Here is a 20,014-nt window from a genome sequence, read left to right on the forward strand (position 1 = left end):
AATAATCTACCATTTATCTACAAAATATCTACAAACTGGGTACATTAAATTTTAATATCTCAATTCTCATTCAATTGTAGCATAATTGGGATTTTTGACATAATTGCGTTTTTTTAGAAGATTTGTAGAAGTTTTAGTCATTTTTTTATTTGTGAAAACAGAAAATAAAGCATCTACAATTAGAATACAAATAATCTACAATTTATCTACAAAATATCTACAAACTAGGTACATATTTGGACTCGACATGCTTCCCCTGAAATGTATGTTTCACATTTTTGATATATATTTTTGTTCAAAACAGTACTAAATCATCCACTTAAATACAATTTTTATACAATGTTGTTCAACTTTCATACAATAGGTAAATGAATAAAAGAAAAATAAATAAACAACAGTCTACAATTTTTCTTCAATTTCTGTAATATGTCTTCTTCTTCTTATTCTTTTTCGAGTTTCAATCTGAAATTCAGTCAAAACTAAATCTAATCTTCACCAAAACCCCTCAAAATTGAAATATAAACTCCAAACAATATTCTCTGTTATTTTCAACAATACCCAATCCAAACAAATAATGATTTTTGAAAACCCAAATTTGAATTCAAAGCTTTCAAGCTTTTTAATGGCTGTCAATGGTGGAATTGTTGTTCTCTTTTCCTTTGCTTTGTATTACTGAAATTTGGACATAATTGCGTTTGATGTAGAAGAATTGTAGAAGATTTAGTCGTTTTTGATTTGTGAATTGTAGAAGAATAATCAATTCGTTTTTGAATTGTAGAAGAATAATTGCGTTTGATGTAGAGACGCTAAATTTGAAACGAAATTGACGAAGAAGATTAATGTGCGTGATTTGCGTTTGGAAGATCTGGAAGAATATTTAATCCCCCAATTTTAGCGCGCCTAAATTAGAAAGCCTACAGCTACAATGATTCCTTATTTAATGCATGGTCTATATTTTGTAGAAATACTATTAGCATGAAGGGTAATATGCAGACTATGAACATATTTGGTAATATAGTTTCCTATATGGTATAGGAACAAAAATTTCCCAAATATAGAACGGATAATGGCGAGTTGAGTGCTTTCAAACAACAACCACCACCCCAACTTAATTCCATACATGAGGTCTGAGGAGGGTAGTGTGTACGCAGCCCTACCCCAACCCTATAAAGGCAGAGAGGTTGTTTCCGATAGACAATTAATGAAAATCAAAATGAGTTTCCTCTTTTCTCTTGGGGGTGAGGAGTGGTGGTTGTTGCAAATAAACTTTTGGTATAACAAGATGATCTTTTCACATAAGAGCGAGTTAAGAAGTAGACTTCTAAATTTCAACCTAGAAGCACAATGGAAGCATGATAATCTTGAGTTCATCGATAAAATGTACTTACAAGATTGTGATAAACCTCAAGACCAAACAACCAAACATTATGATAGGTACAAGAAAAGATACATCAGCTGCTCAAGATAGAATCACCATTTGTAATAGGTGCCTCACTCAACTGTTGCGCAGAACTTGAACCATTAACTTCAGTGAGACCACCTGATTCGGAGATTTTAGTAATCCTCTGCAAGTCATCTGATATTTCTGAGGAACGAGCCATTAACTCATCATCGGTCAGCTTTTCTTTCTGAAACAAAGTCTTTTTAGGTTGTCGGATGGCTGCAGCTGCTTCTGCCATTACAACTGGAGGTGGCTGGGGAGGAACCCAGGATCGCTGAACTGGTCGTACCTCGGTTAGTGGAGCAGTAGATCCAAACTTCTGTTCGTTCACAGCTTCGATTTCTGTTATTCTGGCATTTTTGCGTTGCCACCAAGGCGTTGAACTGTCTCCATTCATCGGATTGTTTTGATACCCATAATTCGAGCCATCGCCACTCCCTTGAGATTGGAGAAGATTCCTTGAACTGTTTTGACTTTGGCCAATTTCCCAAGGCTGTTCACAATCAACATAGTAAGGTCCATCACATATTAGGCAAGGGAAAATACATCAAATAGAAAGGTCTATCACAAAGAGATAAAACCATAATTTTGCTATCCAAATCAAAGTGAAAGTTGTATAAAAATCTATACAATGACGGGCATACTCCATAAACATCAAATGCAGTGAATAATTAGAAAATAACGTCAGTTAAGGATCATTACTTCTATTGCTTTAGGTTTGAGCTACAAAAAGGAAGTTTTCGAGGGGAAGATGGTGTCCAAAAGTTTATCATGTTGTCCAAATGCAGGCTGCACACTGACTTACAGAAAATGGAACCAGCAGGACCAAACAAATAAACACAGCAAAAAATTAGAATTTAAGGTTAGAGGTTCAGATAATGAATTTCTAAGTCTTATCCGCGAAAAAAGTAAATTATGAGAATCCCAATACTGTAGGTAAAAAAAATGGAAAGAGAAAGAGACCTTAGGCTTTGGACCAACACGAGGCTCTGGTACAGGCGGGTTAGGATTTGGTGGCTCGTCATTTATATCCTGCAACAAAAGATGTATACAGGTAAGAGCACAAAAGTTCCACAAAAACTTAAGGTCATGTCTATTGGAGAAATCAGAAGCCCAGACTCACTCGGATGTTCGACGGCTTTTCTCCTCTTTGAATCATAGCCATGATCTACAAAATAATTGTAAAGTTAGATTAACTGATTCCCTAACTCTTCCCAGGGAGAATCTAACATAATTTTCTAGCCTCTTAATTCAGAAGAAAGCCAAACAAATTGAATGAGCTGAAAAGCCGTCGAGTTCATTTCTCCTTGTTCAACTTTTCATCCCCTCCATTGAAAGCATGGCCCTTGAAATCAAAAGGAACACCCACCCCGTTCTTCCTTTCAATAGCGTTTCAAAGGGAGCCAGACAGAAATATATAAATGATAAGTTAATCTAAACACTCTACATGACAGCAAAAGGTAAGGTTGACAGGCTTTCAGATCAGACATATTTGAACAGCAAAGTTGCTTGCCCACCTTGGTTAAAACAGGAAAGATAGATGAGGAACTAGAGAAGAGACAATTTATTAGTTTAGAAAATCAGTAACAACCCAGATGATGGAAGAACTTACATCCATATAAGATTTTGGGTGGGGTGCAACAGATGGCTCCACAGATGCTGGTGGTGACAAAGATCTCACTGCAAAAAAGACTCGAATCACACAGAATCAGCAGAAAAAGAACTAGTAATATGATAAGATCAATCAGCAGCAAGATATTAGAACCTGAATGTGCATCAACATCCAGTTCTCCATTAGCATAGGATTGCTGTACCATCAAAGAATATCAAAAGGAGAAGTTTAAAAGCCAATGAGATTAATCAAAAATAAAATGCAAGTCTATTTGTAACTATACAGCTCACCCTAGAATGTGAAACCAAGATTCTTCGATCATCTTGTTCCATAGCAGGTCTTCTTCCAGAAGTACTACTTTTCCCTGAATGCACAGAAATTCCAATCAGGTACCTGGTGCTTGCTATGCATCATACCATTCCTTTATCCTTCTTTATATTCTTTGAGGTTGTTGGAGGATAAGGAATATGAAAATAGAATACTCAATCATGAATAAAAGCAGGCAAAAACCCATTTCTTTGTTTCCAGTTTATCGGGACCTAGGGGGCCATCGTCACTCTGATCAAGCAAATGCAAAAGTTTCCAAATTAAAATATCTGGTCTTTTCTGCTTGAGGGTCAAATTTTTTACAGAAACCACTAAAGTGATATAAAATTATAAACCATTACGACAGCTTAAGCTGCATAGAAGCTCCTCAGAATATAGGCACCATCACGAGATCTACATAGAGTGAGAGAGGAGACACATTTGAGACACTATAAATATGCACTGACACGTGCAAGCAGAAACTGGAGTGTTTAATCACATATAAATACCAAGTCCTAAAGCCAAAAAGATCTAAAGCAAAGTAGCCAAACCTCAAAGGAAGGTGGAACCAGCAAAAGTTCCTATCTATTTCTCTCTCTCCCTCCCTCCCTTTATCTCTCAATTACGGGCGCCTATTACTCTTTAATCTCAGTAAGTGAAGCTAGAAGTCTACACATTATATCCCCCTATTTTTTCAAAACGCATCTGCTAACTTGCATGAATGTTACTTCTAACAGCAATGAATGGTCAAAAGGGACATACTTTATACCTTAACCATTTTTTCCAAATAGTGACTGGAAAGGTAAAAGGGAGAAAAAAGAGACAAACTGGTAGCAGAAGCATGTTCTGGAAGCAACTCTGTCCTCACCTTCCAGCTTTTGTAAGGCACTACTCATTGATTTCATCTCTCGTACTTGGTAGTTTAGCAGGTTTGTTAGCTCCTCAAAGTACCTTTTCTCTGTGGAGAACAACAGGTTAAATCGCCAAGAAGATTATTCATCGCAAAATACTAATGATTGGATAAGCTTAGCATTGGTATGCACTAAAGTGCAAGGAAGAAAAAATGTTTCAGCATTAATGGCGGAGAACTTTATCAACAAACCTTCAGTTTTTGATGCCAGCATCTCCTGACTTGCACGGGCCACATCAGCAGCAGCTGCTGCAGCTGCTTTTGCAGCAAGAGCCGCTTCTTCTACTAAACTTGGTTTTCCCTTCACAACACCTTTTTCATATTCTTCTTCCATTACAACTTTGCGAATCCAAGACTTAAACCGGGGTATAATCGTATGCTGCCAAAAGCACATTATCATTTTAAGTGAGGTGATAGTGATGCTAGCAATACAATACATAGGCTAGAAGCATTCCAAAGATTGATTCATACCAAGAATTGAAATCCTTGTTCAGTAACTTGAACATTAGAATCTAATCGAATCACAGAATGGAAGAGTCGGAATGATATTCATTACTGGGTGAGTTAAGATAATAGTCTTAAGAATCGTCCTACTTATTACAGTATGAACAATTCTCAACTGACTTCAATTGTCAAATATATCATCATGGAACTATTGATCAAAATCAAATGTATATGAACTTCTTAGGTTTGCTTTAGGTTTCTCAATGACCTAAAAGGTGAAATATATTTTCATGGTCACTATTCCATCCCCGCGCAAAAAGTTTCCTATATCAGAGCAAAATCACATTCAAGAAATACTTGAACAGTCCAATATCAGCTCTTATGGATTGCTATGCTTGCTTTAGGTTTCTTTTCTATAAGAGAAAACACTAGTTACTAGTTACTACTTACTATGCTACTACAAGGTTTAACTTCCAAAAGTAAAATTTTGAATGAAAATAAAGAATTAAACCAACGGAGAATAATCTTTTACAGTTTAAAACCTATTTTTATATATCTGATCAAGTAACTAAGTGTACCAATAAGGAATTCAAGGTACACACCCTCAAGAAATAACTAAAGCTCAACTACTCACTTAACGAAAAAGTTGTATGTAAGTTACCCTCATGTAGAACAAGCTTTAAGGCTTCTAAAAAACCAACACTATAGGAGGAAACGGTAAAATCGAGAAGCCTAAATGCCCTCATATTGCATTAGAAAGAAAAGCATTTAATGTTTCTACCAATTTATTGAGATCCCATAAAATAATTCATGGAATAATCCCATGGACTTGCACCATTCAGAAGCCTAAATGCCCTTATCAAACTTTTGCACATTGAAAAGGTCGCATATCTGATACTAGTTTAAATTAAAAGGAATTAAATAAGAGGCTGCATTCATGTCCTAAGGGAAGAACTTTGAGATTAGCATGAATCTTCAGTTTTGATGGATATATTACATTTATTTGAAAGAAAGCTTAAGAAAATCATTAAGGGTCACCAATTAAGTAGAAAATAATGCAAAGAAAAGATACTTTTGTCTACAATATTCAATTAGAGGTCCTTCAAAAATCTCAACAGTTTGAAGATCCATCAGATCAAATCCTCAATTAGCCAATGACAGGATACATGCTCGATTCTGAAAATGTGGTAACAAGTGGCACGATAGATGGAAACTCTTTACTAAATATACCTTGAAAAGTAAAGCTGTACCAGCTCCTGAAGCAGCAAGTATACCTACAGCCATTACCGCATGAGTCCAGTGGAAATGAGAGAAATATCCCATTTTTGTCATGGTATTACTCTGTAAAGCTGATGCAGCCAGTGTTTGAGTAGTTGATGAAGATTTCATTTTATCATCTATCATCAAGACATCAAAGCAGCAATGTCACGAGAGGAACGATCAGAAGTGTTATTATGTTCTCAAATTAGAAAAAAAAAATCAAAACCCAACACGAAAGGTTCTTTCTAAAGAACATTATGATTCACCTTCATTTGCTGTTACTGGCTGTGTGCTAGAAACACTTGGAGAAGGATCCTGTCATTGCGAATGTTTTTGATGTACACCATAATTTTATCCTTACGTGCTTCAATAATAATTAAGCCAAGATCGAAGGTCAGACATCAGAAAATTGCCTACCGGAACTCGACGAAATGCTTCATCTATCTCCTCCTTTGTGAGCCCCTTCCTCTCGAGGAAAGAACGCCTATACATGACTGGAGATCCCCTAACTCTTGGATGTGAAAGAAACTTGATGGCATTTTGGACTTGATCCTCCCGAACTGGTTCCGAGTTTACAAATACAGAAGTTGGAGAGTCCCCTCTTGCAGCCTCAGGCTTGGAATCAAGATTATCTTTAGAAGCTGGTTGAGAAGCGGTTGCTGCAAAATCACAAACACTGAATACAATTAGTTATAAACATCATATGGCACATAAGAGCATTCTGAGAAGAAGAATTAGTAAAGAATTGGCTAAGGTGCAACACAACAAATAGATAGATAGTATAGTCCCACAAGTGGGGTCTAGGGCGGATAGATAGTATGCAGACCTTACCCCTATAGTGAATGTAGAGAGGTTGTTTCCGGTAGACCCTCGGCACGAGGAAAAATGAGAATAGAGCAGTAGCAACAACCAGAATGTACAAATAGATCTCCTTCCACGGATGAAAAAACTCACTTTTTTCTTGCAAGAGCTTTAAGAGCACACTATTGACACATGTCGTAACTTTTGTCATCCTACTTTTTCTGAAAAAAGATAGTTCTCTCCCTCTTTGCAAAACGAAAAAGGAAAAATATTCTCCAAAGCAAGCTTGTAACTCCCTCTTTCCAAAACGAAAAAAATTGTTGGTCAAAGAAACTACATACACCATAAATGGATATGCAGATTGCAAACATTGAAATTCAGTCAATGGTATGCGTTCCTTCCTCCCCAGATGATGAACATATGATAAACTAAGTGGATTCCCTGTGAAGGGAGGAAATGTTTATTTCAGGCAGCATGTTTAAATGGGCTCAGAATTAGGAAGCTTTACTTTTGGGTAGGATAAAGCATATTGCTCTCTTCCACATATAAAATCTTCTTCTCTATGAACACAGTGTTGCAGCAAATGACTCTGTGTTGAGTATTAAGTGATTTCTGTTGTAGCAACGCTGCACCCTCCCTTTCAATAATTTTTAATAGGAGTATCATTACTTTACTCTTGTTGCTCGCAGATTTTGTCAACAGTGTTAGGAACTGATGGAGTAGTTTACTTATGATTGCCAGAGACCTCAGACCAGTAACCAAATTATCTAGTATCTCGACATGCAAAACATCAAACCACTCTACTCCTTTGGTAATTAAGTAAACACCCTCCACTAGTTGCTACTGAATTCAAGATGCCAAAAAGAAGAAGAGCCTAAAACTGATATATAGTGTTAGCAACCTAGTGATCAATAAAGTGGGAGGAGAACCATGAGGACCCAGGTTCAAATCTCGGGGGAGGCAGGCAAAACAGGTGATTTCTTCACATTTGCTTAAGCCTTAGTGTGCAGAGTTACTTGGTACCTCTGCCGAGATAACAAGTACCTGGTGGAATAATCAAGGTGCGTGCAAGCTGGCCTGAACACCATGTCATCAAAAATAAAAAATAATAGTAATAACTGATATACACTGTCTGTCAGGGCAACATAAGATTCAGGAAAAAAGGTCCATCAAAGTTAAAACCGATAATCACCATATGCAACATCAAAAGAAAAAGGGCATCAAGAACCTATATGGTAAAAAACAGACTAAAATTGAAGAAGATCAAATCCATCAGAATTAGTAGGACAGATAAATAAAATAGCAGCAACCAAATAGCAGGTTCAAGTTCACCAAAATACTAGAGAAATCAATCAAAAAGGTAGAAGAGCTATAATTGAGATAGAAGACGGAAAATAAAACGTACCCTGATTTTTGGAATTGTCGTTGGGGGAAGAATCTGATTCAGTCGCCATACTCACCAACTCCTGTGACCTGAATTTTCAGAGAAATAAAGGTTAAATCCCCAAAAATTTGAAAATAAAAAAGGAACAAACGATCGTTTCCAATTTGTGACAGTATTGAATTACAACTACTATTTATTTATAGCTATACATACTGGAGGTGAGATTAGTAAGGCGCCGATGCCGACAATGATGAAAGGATGTCACAACTTTTTCACCTTTAAGTGGTTTTTGCGCATATCCTAGTACTAGACATGTCCTGTTTGGTCTGATTGAAATTGATAGGAATATTAATGAGTAAAGATTAAAAACAAATCTTTTTACATAATATGAGTCAATCTTCTCCTTTATTTTCTTTTGCCTTTGCCATTCTACATTTTAATTTAAGTCCTGATTTGGTCAAAAAAGGAAAATATGCCGTCCTTATTCCTTACAAATTTTTCTCTTCAAGGTTGAAAAAGAAAAACTTATGCCACTATAGAAAGTAGTAATTGTTATAAAATAAAAGCAATGCAGTAAAATGTAAATAAGAAGAGATAGAAAGAAGGGAGAAGTGTTTTCTTCTTTCACTTTGGTGTATCTTTCCATTGCAGTTACATGGCCTTTTATAGGCATACAAAGTAAAGATGATGAACATAAAGTAGGAGATTTAATCTTTAAGTTATTCACAACATGGGCATCCAATGTAGCATCCAATGTACAAACTATTCCTAACACTCCCCCTTGGATGTCCATGTAAGATAATGTGCCTCATTAAGAACTTACAAAAAAAATATTGGGATGTACATAGTTATTTATAATATGCATTGCTTGCTGCCTCATTAAAAACCTTACCAGGAAAACCCAGTGGGACAAAACCTTGGTTAAGGAAAAGAGTGCAGCGTGTAGTTACTCCCCCTGATGAAAAATCACTTAATGTCTCGAAGACGACGCATTCCAATCTTATATATCAGCTTTTCAAATATTGAGGTTGGTAATGCCTTAGTGAACAGATCAGCCAAATTATCACTTGAACGAACTTGTTGTACATCTATTTCACCATTCTTCTGAAGATCATGAGTGAAAAAGAATTTCGGTGAAATGTGTTTTGTTCTATCTCCTTTGATATATCCTCCTTTCAATTGAGTTATGCATGCAGCATTGTCTTCATACAATATTGTTGGAATATTCTCTTTCGAAGAAAGACCACATGTTTGTTGGTTGTGTTGAGTTATAGATCTCAACCAAACGCATTCTCGACTTGCTTTGTAAATGACTATTATCTCTGCATGATTTGAAGAAGTAGCAACCATAGTTTATTTTGTCGAACACCATGATATGGTTGTGTCAACCGAAGGGCCGCGACGGGCACCCGGTGCTTTACTCAACCGAGTACCAACGTAACATATCTTTCTTATCATGTTATCATGAGTAAATGAGCCAGAAAACCCGTCATGAGATAACAAGAATAAAACATAAGGGAATACTCAACATATGAAGACCCAACATGATATACAAACTAATATATGTGACATACGGGCCTATAAGGCCGACATGACCATTAGTAAACTCGAAACATAGGCCGACAAGGCCATACAATTATCCATACACCTGACATATGTCTACAAGCCTCTAAGAGTACATAAAATCATAAAGGTCGGGACAGGGCCCCGCCATATCAATCAATACATATCCAAAGCATACTGACCAAATAGGCAACTCCGGAGCAAGTGGAGTGCACCAACACCTTCGCTGAGCTGATAGCCTACTAGGAGGACTGTCAACCTATCAATCGGGACCTGCGGGCATGAAATGCAGCGTCCCCAGGCAAAAGGGACGTCAGTACGAATAAAGTACCGAGTATGTTAGGCAGGAAAGCATAAACAAGAACAGTAATGTAAAGAGAGAGATAGAGGAGATACAACCTGTAACATCTGAGTGCCTCTGGGGGTTACTGATATGAAATGCATAATACATATATATACATAAACTTTTAAAAACATTCGCCTCTGTGGGCATCATCATCATCATATCATACTCGGCCTCAAAGAGGACTCGGTAAAAATGTACCCGACCATCATAAGGCTCGGTAGAATCGTACCCGGCCACGTGGAGCTCGGTAAATCCAACCGATCAGTGGTTGCACAATAGGTGTCGTACCCGGCCGACTATAGAGCAGCTCGGTAGAGTAAAATAGATACTATATATAATGCATGCTAGACTCATGGAATCATCTTCTAAACCTTTTGGAGTGACTTAAGAACACTATGGACATCCATACCCTCAATATGAACCTTAGTAGGATTCAAGGATCATGAACACTTGCTTAGAATAATTTTATAAGGAAAGAACAACATGGACAACCTTAGTTGCTAGGAGTAGATCCGTTATGAAGTAGCGTATTCATTTCACTTTAGATCATGCCAAAAGAAAGAAGAAAGTGCCTTAACATACCTTAAACCCGTTGAGTCCTTAATCACTTCCAAGCAACTCTTCAAACAAGTCAACTCAATCTATCATAGTATAAGGAGATTCAAAATCAGTGCTGAGCAAAGGCTAAGTCTATAACTTAAGCTAGTAGCTCGTTTACGTAAATTTGGGCAGCATCTCCCTTGTAACAAGGGCCTCCTCCAATACCATATACCAACAACAATTACCAGAGCAATCCATCAATACATAATTATCAATATCAAGACACCATATAACAACAACAAGTCACAACTACATTACGACGAGCGGCAAGCTCCGATTGGAATCCGTATACCCCTTATCAATCCTTATAGACTTCTTACTTCAACATAAAAGTATCATTAACATGATAATGAAGTCATTAATCAATGATTCCAGCCTTAAACCATATATTTATAACAACGAAAATAATCCACAACTTCAACTATCCTCAATTAGCAACTTTATTCACTAGTTCATGTCTAGCCCATCCATTTAACTTAATCAACATCAAGATAACCTTAGGCACAAGCAAGATCACAATATACATACCTTATACAGTAACTTCAAGTCAAAATCCAAGTTATATTCAGTTTACAACAACCCTTAATAGCAATACAACACCATAGAAGTGACTTAAGCTAATCCAAGTATTATCTTGTAGTTTATCATCCTAACAACTTAACCAACATACAAGCAAGATTAAGAACAATTAGTAAGTTGTTATACTCACCTTAGACAGCAGCAACAACTTGGAATTTCATCCAAATACAGCCCACAACAATCCTCAATGACAACACAACCTCAAAGAGGATTCACTGGAACTAAGTTTTGATGTTGAAATATGGTGTAATCCCTTTAGAATCACTTCAAACCCTTGTGGTATATGTTTAAGAGGGTTAGGAGAAGTTTGGAGACGAAGCTTAGTTGAAAAATGAGCAAAAATAGGCGTCCAAATCGTTTATAAATTGAAGTAGGTCAACCACCGCCTAAGAGGGTCCCATTGGGAGCTTCTTGCGCGGTCTCGCGAAAATACGAATATCTCTCTACTCCGATGTCTTATTGGCGAACGGTTTAATGAGTTAGAAACTAGACTAGTAGATCTTCAATTTGGTAGGTAGAACACCCCATGATTCCAAGTATATTTGGAGAAATGCTCAGATACATATGACCTAAATTTCAGCAAATTTATGAATGTAACTTGTGATGACGTTTGCCAACTCTTGTTCCACAACTTGCTTGCCTTCAAAATGTAGAAAATGATTATCATACGACTAAAATAACTCATATAATAATCTCCTCATCATGTTAAGAACCCTAGTCTTACCCCAAAGTACATGTTATAACATTCCAAACTTGTCGACTTTTGACGAAACTTATTTTCTTCAATTGGTTTAGCTTCTAAGATTTCCAACCCTCTTGGTACTCGTTATTCATGATCTTAAATATTTGTAAACTCCAAGGTAACATGATTAACTTACTTTATTTGCTTCCAAATATAATCTCATTTCCGATCTTACATCAATGACGTACGACGTACTCTCACGTATGAAAACTCGGGGTGTAACAGGTTGTACCTCCACTTGTAAATAAATAGCCTATCTGAGATCGACCTTTGTGTGGATCAGACAAATATCCTGCATCTGCATAACCAATCAATGATGGCTTGGATTCATTTGAATAAAATAAACCCATATCAATAGTCCCTTGGAGGTATCTGAATATATGTTTAATACCATTCTAGTGTCTTTGTGTTGGCGAAGAACTAAATCTTGCCAATAAGCTTACTGAGAAAGTTATATCTGGTCGGGAATTATTGGCAAGATACATTAATGCTCCAATTGCACTAAGATATGGTACTTCGGCACCAAGAAGCTCTTCATCATTTTCATGAGGTCGGAATGGATCTATCTTTATATCAAGTGATCTCACAACCATCGGGGTACTTAATGGATGTGCTTTATCCATATAGAATCGCTTTAAAATCTTTTCGGTGTATGTTGATTGATGGACAAATATTTCATCTTTCATATACTCAACTTGTAGACCAAGACAAAATTTTGTCTTTCCAAGATCTTTCATTTCAAATTCTTTCTTCAAACAGTCTACTATTTTTGGAAGCTCCCCAGAAGTTCCAATGATATTTAAATCATCAACATACACGGCGATTATAACAAATTCGGATCCAGACCTTTTTATAAAGACACAAGGACAAATTGAATCATTCTTGTACCCTTCTTTCAACAGGTATTCACTCAGGCGATTGTACCATATACGACCTGATTGTTTCAATCCGTATAAAGATTTCTGAAGCTTTATTGAACAAGTTTCTTGAAAACTTTTATATGCTTCTAGCACTTTAAATCCCTCGGGTACTTTCATAAAAAATTTGTTGTCTAATGATCCATACAAATAGGTTGTAACAACATCCATTAGATGCATATCAAGTTTTTCTTACACTGTCATATTTATGAGATACCTTAAGGTGATAACATCCACTACAGGAGAATATGTCTCCATATAATCAATTCCAGGCCTTTGGGAAAACCTTTGTGCCACAAGTCGCGCTTTATATCTAACGACTTCATTTTTATCATTTCATTTTCGCACAAAAACCCATTTATACCCTACTGGCTTTATGCATTCAGGTATTCGAACTATGGGTCCGAAGACTTCACATTTTCCAAGTGAAGTTAACTGCCTGGATAGCATCTTTCCATTTTGGCCAATCATTTCTCTGTCTACATTCATTGACAGATTTTGGTTCAAGATCCTCATCTTGTTGCATTAATTCAACAACAACATTATAAGCAAAAATGTCATCGATAACAATATTATTTCGGTTCCATCTTTTCCCGGTTGAGACATAATTTATTGATATCTCTTCATTCTCATTATTTTCAGGTACTTGGACCTCCCCTAAGGTCTTATCATTTGTTACGTTTTGGGGCTCTTCTTGAGCCACTATGTTACAACCCATATCCACATGTGTTAGCTCATGCCATATATTAGTTAACATAAATCCAAGAAGGAATTATCTTTTAGATGATAAGAAGTTAATCCTATTGGTCTTAAGTGATACAAGAGTGTATAAGGGTGATTAACCAGTATTAGATGTTAAACGAATCAAGGATGTTGTAAATCGTATTTTCAGGTAATCTAGCGGTGCTTAATACACTCAAGAGGTCATTTATTAAGGTATTTTAATCATATAATATCTGTATCATAAGTCTTGAAGTCAAACGAGTTATGAAACAAAAGTCGACAAAAGTTGTCGCAACTTAGGTTCATAATTTTACTTAAACATTAGGTCAAATGTTTCTAATCTTTTCTCATAATTTACAAGGAATTACGGGGTGATCTACCCACCAAATTAAAGATCTATGAGTCTAGTTTCCAACGCATTAAACCGTTCATCGATACGATCTCGGAGTAGAGAGATATTCGCGTTTTCGCGAGACTGCGCCAAGCACCTCTCTATGGGGCCCACTAAGTCGGTTTAAGATATTTGGACCTATATAGGATGACTACAACCCGTTTTAAGTCATTTCTTTTCACTATTTTCAGACCTTAGAACCCTAGGAACATCCTCTCAAGGTTCTCTCAAGATTCAAGACCCAAAAAAGGGCAAACAACACAAATCAAGTGTCGGGAATTCCGTGGCGCTAGTAAGTCTCTTGTTCTTCTTGTTGTTGCTCATTTTTGTGTCGTTCCAGCTCGTGTGGGAGGTTGTTTTAAAGGGTTTATGTTCTGTAAATACTCCCTCATGTTCTTAATATCAATCCTAGGTGATTTCAAGCCTTCTAAAGTGATTCTAGTGCCGAAAAACACTAATTGATCGCTAGTTTCGTTTTTTTTGTTGTGTGGCAGCATTGGAGGGATATTTCATGGAAATTTAAGGTCAAATTGGAGTTGTTCTTTATGTATAAAGGTAAGGAACCTCTTACTCTATATGTATTTAAGATTATCCAAGTTGCGGCTAAGCCATTGAAGCTAGAATTTGTGAGATATATATCGAAAGGTTTGGTAGTAATGTTATTGTTTTGTGGACTGTTTTGCGTTGTTGTTGGGCTGCGTATTTTACTACTATCTTGTGGAGTTTTGGAGGAGTAAGGGTGTGGGGAAACACCATATATATGTAGGGTTATGGGCTGATAGTTATTCATAACATTTCCAGATTGTTTGACACGACTACGGTGGTCGTCGTATGTATGAAGTGATTAGGCTGTGTGTGGACTATATTGGGAGGCTCAATATGTTTATTATTGATGTTGTTTGGGCTGTTTGGTGACTATTTTGAATGGTGTGAGGTCATATATATAGGGGAGGTGCTGCCCGTTTCATCGTAAAATAGGTTGTGGTCGATACATAATAGTTATGACGCTTAAATGATAACGATAGTATCGTTTCTCTTATTGTAGACTAAGGAGTTTTGACAATTGCATAGCTTGAGATTGGGGAAGTATATACAAGGTATGTGAGGCTATCCCTTTCCTTCTTTTGCACGACTCCGATTGTACATAATGTAATGAACGAGCTTCCAAAGATACTCTACTCTTAGAAGCTAGCAGTACTTACATTATTTTCCCTCTTATAGAACGATTGATGTTAATGTTGCTTCTCTTATTCTTATGTTATCAATGTTATTGGTACTTCCTGATTCTTATAAGGTTCATAGTGAAGAGTTAGTCCTAATAACGTGTACAGAGGATACCGACCTTACGTCACTCCGAAAGGTTTAGAATGTGATTCCATGAGTCGAGCATGCATTATATATATGTATCTATTTTACTCTACCGAGCCACGCTATAGTTGGCCGGGTACGGCACCTATTGTGCAACCACTGATCAGTTGGGTTTTACCGAGCTCCACGTGGCCGGGTACGATTCTACCGAGCCTATTATGGCCGGGTACGATATGATGATAATGATGCCCACAGAGGCGAATGCTTTAAAGGTTTATGTATTTATACATATGTATCATGCATTTCATGTAAGTAGCCCTCAGAGGTACTAAGATGTTACAGGTTGTATATTCTCTATCCTTGCTTACATTACTGATCGTATTTATGGTTCCTTGCCTTACATACTCAGTACTTTATTCGTACTGACGTCCTTTTATTTGTGGATGCTGCATGTCGTGCTGCAGGTCCTGATAGACAGACAGGTGCAGCTCCCCCACCACAGTAGACTGTCCAGTTCAGCGGTGATTGGCGAGATCCCTTCTCCGGACTTGCCTTGGTCTTGGTATGCAATTTTTGTTATAGACATTATGGGTATGTCGGGGCCCTGTTCCGGCTATGTTGCAACACTTATGTTCTTTTAGAGGCTCATAGACAAGTGTCGGCTCATGTATAGTTTGGTATGCCTTGTCGGCTAGTTTTTGTTGTATAGTCTTTCATAGTAGCATGGTAGCTCATACCTTATATGTAGTTTCTTGATTGTCTGGTCATCCCCTGCTATGTATGTTCATGCCGTCATATTTTATTGCTGGTTGTCCATGATCTAGGTCTACCATTTATATTGATCTCGTCAGCCCTAAAAGATAATAATGAAGGTTAGATGAAATGTACGTTGGTGCTCGGCAAGTGTGGTCGGGTGCTAGTCATGGCCCTTCAGTTTGGGTCGTGACAAACTTGGTATCAGAGCAAGTCTGTCCTAGGGGTTGTCTATGAGCCGTGTCTAGTAGAGTCTTGATTATGGATGTGTAGCGCGCCACATTTATAATCAGGAGGCTACATGACATCTAGGGTTGTTACCTTCTTCCTGAATCTAGATCGTGCGTAGAGTTGAGTCGTAAGTGTTTGTCTCTAATATTCACCTTGTTTTTTTCAGTGATGCCTTCGACTAGGAAGCAAACGATTAGTAGACGGCTTGATACAACAGCGGGAGAGGGTACCAGTCAGGTGCCCCAAGTCAGAGCAGGACAAAGTGAGGCTCAAAGTGAGATGCCCTCTCATACCTCATCTACTCCATCTCCTCCAGAGGATATTAGAAGGCACCCAGCGCCTCCAGTTCCTCCGTCTGGCACTCCAGACCAGGATATGCAGAGTGCTTTGCAGTTATTGACTAGCTTGGTAGCTGCTCAGGCTCAGAGGCAGAATACAGGTGCTGCTGAGAAACCAGTTAGTACAAGAGTTCGTGATTTTATTAATTTAGACCCTCCAGTGTTTACCGGATCAGACCCCAAGGAGGACCCACAGACTTTTATTGACCAGGTTCATCGTACACTTCGGGTTATGCATGTTAGTGATACAGAGGCAGTAGAGTTGGCTTCTTATCGGCTACGGGATTTAGCGGTTCTCTGGTATGATAGTTGGGAGAGATCCAGGGGTCCGAACCCTCCTCCAGCTGTGTGGAAGGAATTTTCTGAGGCCTTTCTTCGTCACTACTTGCCAGTTGAGATACGACGAGCTAGAGCTGATAAGTTCTTGAACCTTAGACAAGGTAATATGAGTGTACGAGAGTACAGTATGCAGTTTGATTCTTTGGCAAGGTATGCTCCCCATATGGTGGCCGAGATGAGTGATAGGGTGCATATGTTCGTGAATGGGTTGGGACCACATCTGATAAATGAGTGTACGACAGCCTCCTTGGTGGAGGGCATGGATATTTCCCGTATTCAAGCTTATGCCCAGACCCTAGAGGATCGTAAGCGCCAGCAGAGGGCAGTTAGGGAGCAGGATAGAGGCCAGCATAAGAGGGCGAGATTTGCAGGGTATTCTGATGACTTCAGAGGCCGCATCAGGCCACAGTTTTCGAGGAGTTCGGCGCCACCTGTAGCTAGTGCTCCTCCACAGTTTCAGAGGCCTCGATATGATCGATCCTATTCTGGTCCAGGTCAGAGTTCGCGGGCATCTGGCTCGCAACATCCCAGGGATACTAGTCAGATGAGACCCCCAACACCACATTGTGATCAGTGCGGCAAGGCCCACTTTGGACTGTGTCGTCGAGGTTCTGATGCATGCTATTCGTGCGGGCAGCCTGGCCATATGATGCGGGATTGTCCTAATAGAGGAGGTGATGGTATGGCTCAGCCGACTGGATCTGTGTCTGGTTCTTCCTCATCAGTTCGACCTCCAGCACGGGGTTTTCAGCAGTCGACAGGTCGTGGTAGGGGTAGAGGTGCAGTGCCGAGTTCGAGTGGTGCTCAAAATCGAACCTATGCTCTAGTAGGTCGACAGGATCTCGAGTCGTCTCCAGATGTTGTTACAGGTATTATATCTGTATTTTCTTATGATGTATATGCGCTGATTGATCCGGGATCTACATTATCATATGTTACACCCTTTGTGGCTAATAAGTTTGGCATTGAACCTGAATTGATAAGTAAACCCCTCGCGGTATCTACTCCGATAGGAGATTCTGTGATTGCTAGAAGGGTATATAGAGGTTGCACTGTGATGATTTGTAGTCGTCAAACCTCGGCAAATTTATTTGAGTTAGAAATGGTTGATTTTGATGTGATAATGGGAATGGACTGGTTGGCCTCATGCTATGCAAATGTTGACTGTCGTACGAAGATGGTTAGGTTCCAATTTCCGGGTGAACCCGTCATTGAATGGAAAGGGAACATTGCTACACCGAAAGGTAGGTTTATTTCCTATCTTAAGGCAAGGAAAATGATCTCAAAAGGTTACATTTATCATCTCGTTCGCGTTAGGGATGTGGAGGCGAAACCGCCTACTTTACAATCAATCCCTGTGGTTAACGAATTCCCAGATGTTTTCCCAGATGAACTCCCGGGCCTTCCTCCTGAAAGGGAGATTGAGTTTAGCATTGATGTGTTGCCTGACACTCAACCGATCTCTATTCCTCCATACAGAATGGCCCCGGCAGAGTTGCGAGAGTTGAAGGTGCAGTTGAAGGACTTGCTGGATAAGGGCTTTATTAGGCCTAGCACTTCACCTTGGGGTGCACCAGTCCTATTCGTGCGGAAGAAAGATGGGTCGTTACGGATGTGTATCGACTATCGACAGTTGAATAAGTCTACTATAAAGAACAAGTATCCACTTCCAAGAATTGATGACCTGTTTGACCAACTCCAGGGTGCCAAGTATTTCTCTAAGATTGATTTACGTTCAGGGTATCATCAGGTGAGGGTTAGGGAGAAAGATATTCCAAAGACGGCCTTCCGGACAAGATATGGGCACTTTGAGTTCTTGGTGATGTCGTTCGGGCTAACAAATGCCCCAGCAGCTTTTATGGATCTCATGAATACTATATTCAGGCCCTATCTTGATGTGTTCGTGATTGTATTCATTGATGACATTCTAGTGTATTCTCGTTCGGAGGTGGAACATGCGGGCCACTTGCGGATAGTATTACAGACGCTTCAGGATCGTAAGTTATATGCTAAGCTCTCCAAATGTGAATTCTGGCTGAACTCAGTAGCATTCCTTGGCCATGTGATATCTGATGAGGGTATTAGTGTCGACACTCAGAAGATCGATGCAGTAAAGAATTGGCCGAGACCTACAACACCATCAGAAGTCCGCAACTTCCTAGGGCTAGCAGGATATTATAGGCGGTTTGTAGAAGGATTTTCCTCTATATCATCACCATTGACTAAGTTAACACAAAAAGCTACCAAATTCCAGTGGTCTGACACTTGTGAACGTAGTTTTCAGGAGCTGAAGAATCGATTGACATCTGCACCAGTGCTCACTCTTCCTGAAGGAACAGAAGGTTATGTGGTATATTGTGATGCCTCAGGTATAGGTTTGGGGTGCGTATTGATGCAGCATGGGAATGTGATTGCTTATGCATCAAGACAATTGAAGAAGCATGAAAAGAATTATCCAACCCATGATTTGGAATTGGCTGCAGTAATATATGCTTTGAAGATATGGCGGCACTACTTATACGGCGTCCATGTTGACATCTACACAGATCACAAGAGTTTACAATACATCTTCAAGCAGAAAGAGTTGAATTTGAGGCAGCGTAGGTGGCTTGAATTATTGAAAGACTACGACGTCGAGATATTGTATCATCCCGGTAAAGCCAATGTTGTGGCAGACGCTCTCAGCCGTAAATCAATGGGAAGCTTAGTACATATTGAGGCAGGTAGATGGGGGTTGATTAAAGAGCTTCATCAGCTAGCCAATATGAGAATCAGATTGTTAGACTCTGATGACGGAGGTGTTACTGTACAGAATACATCAGAATCATCTTTGGTAGCCGAGGTAAAAGCACGACAATATGAAGATCCTATCTTAGTACGATTAAGAGAAAGCATTCAACAGTGTAAAAGTATGGCTTTTGGGATCGGAAAAGATGGGGCACTGAGATACCAGAGCCGATTGTGTGTGCCTAATGTGGCAGGGTTGCGAGAGAAGATTATGAATGAGATTCATCAATCCCGATATT

At 38.7% G+C, this 20,014-nt stretch overlaps 1 protein-coding gene across 1 annotated transcript; it reads right to left on the bottom strand.

The window, feature by feature from the left end:
- Nucleotides 1–1,347: 1,347 nt before the first annotated feature.
- On the bottom strand, nucleotides 1,348–8,484 carry LOC104246582 (peroxisomal membrane protein PEX14-like). Its single transcript, XM_009802396.2, has 13 exons — nucleotides 8,372–8,484; nucleotides 8,180–8,247; nucleotides 6,391–6,632; nucleotides 6,240–6,288; nucleotides 5,944–6,110; nucleotides 4,462–4,648; nucleotides 4,228–4,317; nucleotides 3,344–3,417; nucleotides 3,207–3,249; nucleotides 3,054–3,121; nucleotides 2,565–2,609; nucleotides 2,405–2,473; nucleotides 1,348–1,934 (listed from the first exon to the last, which is right to left on the bottom strand). Exons 2-13 carry the CDS (start codon nucleotides 8,226–8,228, stop codon nucleotides 1,452–1,454), a joined length of 1,566 nt encoding a protein of 521 aa, XP_009800698.1. The 5' UTR covers nucleotides 8,229–8,247; nucleotides 8,372–8,484; the 3' UTR covers nucleotides 1,348–1,451.
- Nucleotides 8,485–20,014: the final 11,530 nt, after the last annotated feature.

The sequence above is a fragment of the Nicotiana sylvestris genome, chromosome 3 (genome assembly GCF_000393655.2).
Source record: "Nicotiana sylvestris chromosome 3, ASM39365v2, whole genome shotgun sequence".
Lineage (NCBI taxonomy): Eukaryota > Viridiplantae > Streptophyta > Magnoliopsida > Solanales > Solanaceae > Nicotiana > Nicotiana sylvestris.

Bases quoted from the DNA above. Each gene is read 5' to 3' on its own strand.
- LOC104246582 (XM_009802396.2), bottom strand. From the start codon at position 8,228: ATGGCGACTGAATCAGATTCTTCCCCCAACGACAATTCCAAAAATCAG. The intron at 6,633-8,179 runs GTACGTTTTATT...GTGATTTTGCAG, and splicing joins CGACAATTCCAAAAATCAGG to CAACCGCTTCTCAACCAGCT. The intron at 2,474-2,564 runs GTGAGTCTGGGC...CTTTTGTTGCAG, and splicing joins AAAAGCCGTCGAACATCCGA to GATATAAATGACGAGCCACC.